Here is an 8,013-nt window from a genome sequence, read left to right on the forward strand (position 1 = left end):
CCTTTTCTATTTACTTTAATTTTTTCTAATGCACTAATCACCAAGAAACTCAGTACTAGAGCGCTATCATGCCAGACTGTTATTGTTACAGTATTTAGCAGATTTTTTTTTCAGTTGCTAAATTGAAGTCATATATTTTGAAGCACTAGTTGATGAAAATACAAACATGCATTTCAAATTCCTCTCCTTATAAAGCAGCAGTCTGTGCCTCCCCTCTCCCTCCCCCCTCTATCAGAATTAATAGATTCATTAATGTGTAATGGTGCCGAGTATATCTTATGTACTTCTATCTTCCTACAGATTCAGCTTTTAGGAAAATATAACAGTTGAAGTTATGGCACACCTGACATTATAATTTGCTGTTTAGTCTCTGAGTGCAAATGTATGAAGGCACTTTTAATTGTTCACATCAGTGAGTGATTTGGGGGGTGCCATTAGGTGGAGTTAGTGAAGGAAATATTCAGAACAGTAATATAATGGGATCTATTATATTGCACCATTAATCAACACCATTGTTGACCATTGATTTCCTATTAAAGTTCTATTAATCTCAGTGGCAGTCGCCACAGCGCATGAAACACATGGCATTAAGGCCAGGTTATACCAGCGTTCCATGTTCTTTCATTATCACCATGCGCTGATACAGTGAGAGCACATCATGTAGCTCCTTTTCTTGCACTTCTCAAAATATGGTTAGGGATTTCATTCCATTGCCGGGAGAGTTACATACACATCTCCATTTGGAGCTGGTGCAATCCAGCAACTATTAATGTCCACAGCTGTTCCTTTTTAACCCACTCCTGCAGCGTACTACCCTATGTCATTGAGAAAGCAAAACGTATGGCAACCCAATCCTAACAGGGACGCCTCATTATATTACAATAAATAACAATGAGGACATTCCAGATGTTTTTGATGCCACTATTTACCTGCTCTATATAAATTGTGTTGTTATGTGATGCCAGTCAGAGCTTGAGAAAGGCCCGGGAAGGTTCGAAACGTTGCTCCGGGCTTATGTGATTACCATATGTGGTGAATAAAATTTGAACAAGATTTTGGGGAGTGCTGAGGATTTTCTTCTTTATTCAAGTCATTGTCCATATATTCTAACAATTTACAGTGATTATTGTGATCTCTTTTGATGGAACGACATGATACTGGCGTTTCAGTTGAAGAGGAGACTTGTAAGGCCCTGAAAGTCCCTGCACTTCTAGATACAGTGACTATAATGTTAGAGGGCAATTCTATATTTTCCAAAGTGGCTGTTCGGGCAGTTTTCATCTCAAAATTTCTATTCATTTCAATGGAGATTTTCTGGCAAAAACAGCACGAACTGCAAGTTCAGACATCATAGAGTAAGGCCCTTAGTCCATTAGAAGTTATCCCATTACGTACCATAAATGTACACTTCTTCTCAACCAATACCACTACTGGCACACTATGTGAAATACATTATTATTATTATTATTACTATTGTGGTACACAAATACTAATCTACAGCGGATAGGTATGTGAGAGTGCAGTTTGAAAGTGACATGTTGTTACGATGAATGCATTCCAGAAGAGCTTGCCATCTGCCTCTCATCACTTCACTCACACTGCCCATAATTGGTTAAAAATAACACGGATTGGATTTCAGTACTAGGCAGCAACTAATGCCCAAAGGGGTTAAGTTGACTGACAGTGGGTCTGAAATGCAAAAGACAAGGGTTGCTATTGCTACCTGAAGAAGCTAATGATTTATGATTCATTAACAGAACTTAAGTAATACTGTATGATATAACATAATAATAATAATTATTATTATTATTATTATTATTATATAACAATAAAATGTTACCCTATAACAGTGGCAGTTTAGATGCCATCTGAATAATAACTGGAACTAAAAAGAAAACGGTGATCCTTGTGAACTGAATATTACATCAGCGTGGTCAGGATTTTTAGGTGAGAAGAGTTATATGTTTTGACTAAACTATTTTACATTTTTCTTGCATTTATTTATTTTTTTTAAATTATAAACAGGGCACCTCCATAAATTTTTTGTTAAAAATGTCAGATATGTTATCACTAACCTAATCCATAAAAAAAAACAAATACAATCCGGCGCCTAAAATTGTCCAAAGATAGTCTATTGGGGATCCAATTGGACCGGGACACACAGATCCACTTCAAGTCTTGTGCTTCCAAAGTTGTGACCACGACCGAATGTGACGAGATATGTGGAATCAAGCAGAAAAATAAATCCTAGTGCAAACTGCTACCCAGAGGGACATACAGTGCAAACACTAAACAAACAGATAAAACATAGTGCAAACTGCTACCCAGAGGGACATACAGTACAAACACTAAACAAACAGATAAAACATAGTGCAAACTGCTACTATTAGGGACATAACAGTACAAACACTAACCAAACAACAAACAGATACAGGCAAGGCTGACTAAATGAAAGAGCTAATTTTAATACAACAGATAATTTAAAACACAGTTGAGAACACAACAGCAGACAGCTGGTGTGGTTGTTCTAAAAACCAAAATCCTACTCACGACAAGTGAGGAGTAAATGCGCGGTGGATAATGGACATAAGAATACTGCAGCTTGTCCACCAGTGGCGTCGGGCTGATTTGGAAGCATACAGGATTATACTCCCTGAGCTTCCGTCACGAACACTTGCAGGCTGTGTGCCACGCGCATCCGGTTTGTAGCAGTGAGAGAAGGATCTGCCCCCAAGCACACCCCCAGCGACGGACAATCGCACTAGGAGGTGTTGCAGCGTCGGACATGCTTCCAAATCAGCCCAACGCCACTGGTGGACAAGCTGCTGCATTGTCATGTCCATTATCCACCGCGCATTTACTCCTGACTTGTCGTGAGTAGGATTTTGGTTTTTAGAACAACCGGACCAGCTGTCTGCTGTTGTGTTCTCAACTGTGTTTTAAATAACCTGTTGTATTAAAATTAGCTCTCCCATTTAGTCAGCCTTGCCTGTATCTGTTTGTTGTTTGGTTAGTGTTTGTACTGTCTTGTCCCCAATAGTAGCAGTTTGCACTATGTTTTATCTGTTGTTTGTTTAGTGTTTGTTCTGTATGTCCCTCTGGGTAGCAGTTTGCACTATGTTTTATCTGTTGTTTGTTTAGTGTTTGTACTGTATGTCCCTCTGGGTAGCAGTTTGCACTATGATTTATTTTTCTGCTTGATTCCACATATCACGTCACATCCGGTCGTGGTCACAACTTTGGAAGCACAAGACTTGAATTGGAACTGTGTGTCCCGGTCCAATTGGATCCCCAATAGACTATCTTTGGACAATTTTAGGCGCCGGTTTGTATTTGTTTTTTTTTTTGTTTATTACGGCTGACTTTGTTTTTGGGTCAGCATCTCTTGGCAGCCTCGCCTTATTATTTCAAGTATTTGTATTATTGTACACCAATAAGTATTGTTTAGTACAAAGCGCTAATATCACCATTTTTTTTCTCTTTTTACTAACCTAATCCATGCCAGAGAGCCAGCCAGGCATTGCTTTGCCACTTATTATGCTTAATGTCGTTTGGCTCTCAGGCATGAAGTTTCAATGCTAATAAACATATCTGCAATGGTCCACCTGATGGTGAGAAGAGGTTAGCTGTGGCTAGAATGCACGTTTCAAGCTGTTTTGCTTTAAGAGAGCACAGTGGGAGACTAAGTGGCGGCTTCCGGTTTGGAAGAGCAGTCAACAATCAACCACTCGGCTTCCAGACAGACACCACAACACACTGCATAACCTTCAGCAACAGAGGTGTTAGGATGGGCCCTGTCCCCTCACAAATACTTTACAAATTCAGACCCTTGTTTACTAAGCAGCGCTATTCCACAAGACACCTTCCGGAGTCAGAAGTAAATGGGCCATATAGTGTATTTCAGCACTGAAAGGTGTCTTGTGGAACAGCACTGGTTAGTAAATAAGGGTCACAATGTGGTCTCCTTTCATGTCTGGTCTCATGACAGCTACAATGCTGAACCCACATGTGGCAATGAGTGTCTGTCACCATATCACATCTGCACGTGCAAAAGCCCCTGTTATTAAATAAGCCCTGCTATAGTGTATGGAAGATATTAATAAATGTGTAGAAGCCCCGTCCAGATGGCAAAAAGCCCCAGCAATGACAATACTCACGCTGACATTGGCCCCAAGACTGGCGGGCCCATCCCCAGCAGCAATCAATCCTATTGCCGTATCGACAGAGTCCTGTGGAGGAGGAAATCTGTCTGGGCCACCTGTGCAAAGACACATAAGATCTATCATTGGAACACGTTCTACTCAGAGGTTGAAATAGTTGTTTTCTTAAATAGTCCATGAAATAATATAATCATCATATGTTGTACACACAACAGTTTCTGTGCATACATAAAAAGAACATTCAAGGAAAGTAACAACATGGACCCAGGCAGATTTAACCCCAACTCGCTACAATCCCTTCTGCGCACTTTTAAATTCAGGCGGTACTACAAATGAAATGCGTAACAGAATGCAATGAAGAATCTCCCTGGCTTCTGATTTGTAGTATAGATCACCCCTAACATATTCTACCTTTCAGCTGTAAACATCGAAGAATGAACAATTAAATGAACACATTCTGATGATCAGGATACTTAAAACGATATATTTTGGCCTTACCATTGTACAAGTTGATTTCAACAAATCAAACGCCTAGTCATTAATTAGAATAAGAAACTCTATCATGTAATAGTGGACAGTTCTAATTAACTGATTATTGGGAGCCCCTGCTTTCATGTAACCATTCTTTTTTTTTAAATATCTGGATAACAAATCTCCACAGGCTCATGTCAACATGTAACAAAAAAGAGAGCTGCGCGATAATGCAGATTGTTTATTAATCACAGAAGGAATGCATCATCTTTAGTGCTTTCTAAAGTAACTTATAAAGAGCGGCTAAGCACCAAAGAGATCACAATTAGATTTGAAATACCACGAGTGAATGCACCATTAATGTCCTAAGGACAGGCCTCAAGAGAAAGTCACTTTGTGGTACTAATGTCACAGATTCCTGAAGCCAAGAGAAGTTATTTTTGCATTTGTTTTAAACACAAGTGGGTTTAGCTGCAGCAATGTGAACCTGGTGATCGGAGTCAGATTTCCTTGGAAAAGTCGTTAAGAAAATCTGGTTCAGGCACAGACATAATTGCTTTTGGCAATTTGCTATTAATAATTTTTCTAGATAAATGCAATAATCCAGATGACTGGCATGCATTTAACCCCTCCTTCACAAGTGGGACTTGAAATACGCATCTTGAATGCTTGACTTAGAGTTTGTTTTTGAAGACTGCGTTAACAAATACCTTGTAAAAGACGAATATCAGGGGTTTGAACCTTTCAAGATGCACTAAAATTAAGTTAAAACAATGAAAAGTGTTATTTTACATCAGGATCAGTGGTTTAATAATCAGAACTGCATCCCTAATACATACCCTCATTGCTCTGAATGAATAAAAAGGTTGACTAATGTTGACTGTCAGAGACCGAGTGCAAATTTGTGTGATCCAAGTTGCGAAGCCAGCGAAAGACTGCCAGATAACTGGTCTTTAAACTGGAAATGTAGATGCCAATTAACCAATAGCCCAGTGCTTAACCTTTGAGTAGATTATGGACACACACAGGACACAGTTAACTTATTTGAATGGAATTTAAAGACCTATCAGTGTCTTCTGCATGGCCTGAGGGTTCTTGACCCTCATTAAATTAGACTCTACAGAGAACATGCCACAAGTTAGATGAACTGATTACATGAACCTTACTTGGTAACCTCTGCATTCTTTGGAAAGTGAGATCCATAAAACATACACATACATAAATACAAATGTGTTAACTGAGATGGGAAAATAGACAGTGCAGATATGGATTTTATCAACAGGTCAAGTAGAACATTTTGCCATGATAATATTAACAAGAAGAAACCGTTCATAAAAGCTTAGTAACAGTGAATATACATTTAGGGGTATGTTTATAATAATAATAATAATAATAGTGTAGCATGTTCTTGTAAAGCGATGCTAGTTTTACGTAGCGCTTTTACAGAGACATTTTGCAGGCACAGGTCCCTGCCCCGTGGAGCTTACAATCTATGTTTTTGGTACCTAAGGCACAGGGAGATAAAGTGACTTGTCCAAGGTTACAAGGAGCCGACTCCGGGAATTGAACCTGGTTCCCCAGCTATCAAAGTCAGTGCTCCTTCTCCCTAAATCTCCTTGTTTAATAAGCAATGCTATACCACAGGACCCTTTCCAATGAGATGTCTTATGGCAGGCCTGCATAACATACCCTGTGCGGCCCGCGACGGACCCCATTCAGCCCCCCCCCCTTCCCTGGTAGGGAAAGGAAGAGAGCTCCAGCGTAGGAGAGCGCTTCAGCAACCTGTTTGCGCGCTCTCTCCTAATCCCCCTAACCCCCCTTCCCCCTCAACCTGCTCCAGCTGACTTGGGGGGGCTGCTGACATGGGATGCTGACTTGGGGGGGGGCTTCTGACATGGGATGCTGACTTGGGGGGGGGGGATGCTGACTTGTGGGGGGCTGCTGACATGGAATGGGCTGGGGGGACGGCTGATGAAATGGCCTGGGGGGCTGCTGAAATGAAATGGGCTGTGGGGGCTGCTGAAATGACTCAGGGGGGGATGCAGACTTGGGGGGCTGCTGACATGGGATGCTAACTTGGGGGGATGCTGACTTGGGATGCTGACTTGGGGGGGGCTGCTGACATGGGATGCTGACTTGAGGGGGGCTGCTGACATGGAATGGGCAGGGGGGCTGATGAAATGGGCTGGGGGGCTGCTGAAATGAAATGGGCTGGGGGGGCTGCTGAAATGACATGGGGGCGGGCTGCTGACTTGGGGGTGGATGCTGACTTGGGGGGGCTGCTGACATGGGATGCTGACTTGGGGAGGGATGCTGACTTGGGGTGGGGGGGCGCTGCTGACATGGATGATTAGGAAATTAATTCATTTGAATTAGAGTATTTTAAATGTAATTTTGTTTCAAGTAAACATCGTAAATAAATGTGTTATTTAGAATAATAAATGCTGTTTTACCTGTGCGGCCCGACTCTGTTTTCCTTGTGAGTTGCAGGGGGGAGAGTGATGTGAGGTGCAGGGGTGGAGAGTGATGTGAGGTGCAGGGGGGGAGAGTGATGGGAGGTGCAGGGAGGGATATGTTTGATGTGGAGGGGGGCATTGTGTGTTTGATGGGGAGGGGGGATTGTGTGTTTGATGTGGAGAGGGGGATTGTGTGTTTCATGTAGAGGGGGGCATTGTGTGTTTGATGGGGAGGGGGGGATTGTGTGTTTGATGTGGAGAGGGGGAGTGCGTGTTTGATGTGGAGGGGGGATTGTGTGTTTGATGTGGAGGGGAGTATTGTGTGGGTGAGGGGGAGAGATGGGGGTATGAGAGATAGATGGGGAGTATCGTAAAGGTTGATAGTGAGGGGTTCTGGGGGAGATATGATGATGATGAGAGGTGCTGGAGGAGGAGATGATGATGATGATGATGATTTTAACCGTGCGGCCAAAAATTTCCTTGGAGCAGTTCGGCCCTTCTCACTTTACGAGTTGTGCAGGCCTGTCTTATGGCAAAGCACTGTGTAGTAAATATTGACCTTAACCTTTTCACTGCCATAGGGGCTTGTGCCACATTGCAGTGCTTTGTCACATACAAACTGGTAACGGAAATTCTACTTCAATCGAGAAAGCATTCCTACTGCAAAAATTACCAGAATAAAATGTGTATTTACAATTGTATATTTGTAGCACATAGGAATAGTGAAGCATCCATATAAATTGACTATTTTCAGACGATGCTTCTCAATAGATAAATATGATCCCAAACAGTGTACGGTAGCAACTAGATTGGATCTGTAAAGATAGACCTTGAAATGAGTGCCAATTACACCCAGTGCAGTGAAGCAGCTACAGAGAGGAGATGCAGTACTGTACATTGTTTCATAAAAAGGAGAATATATTGGT

At 41.8% G+C, this 8,013-nt stretch overlaps 1 protein-coding gene across 8 annotated transcripts in view; it reads right to left on the bottom strand.

Moving 5' to 3' along the window:
• NPNT (nephronectin) overlaps positions 1 to 8,013 on the bottom strand; it is a 112,613-nt gene that overhangs the window by 90,656 nt on the left and 13,944 nt on the right. For all 8 annotated transcript variants that reach the window (XM_075608677.1, XM_075608657.1, XM_075608629.1 and 5 more), the window contains exon 2: positions 4,158 to 4,258. In XM_075608677.1, coding sequence (XP_075464792.1) covers positions 4,158 to 4,258 — 101 coding nt within the window. The remainder of the gene's footprint in view (positions 1 to 4,157; positions 4,259 to 8,013) is intronic.

This window comes from Ascaphus truei, chromosome 1, assembly GCF_040206685.1.
Source record: "Ascaphus truei isolate aAscTru1 chromosome 1, aAscTru1.hap1, whole genome shotgun sequence".
In the NCBI taxonomy this organism is placed as follows: Eukaryota; Metazoa; Chordata; class Amphibia; order Anura; family Ascaphidae; genus Ascaphus; species Ascaphus truei.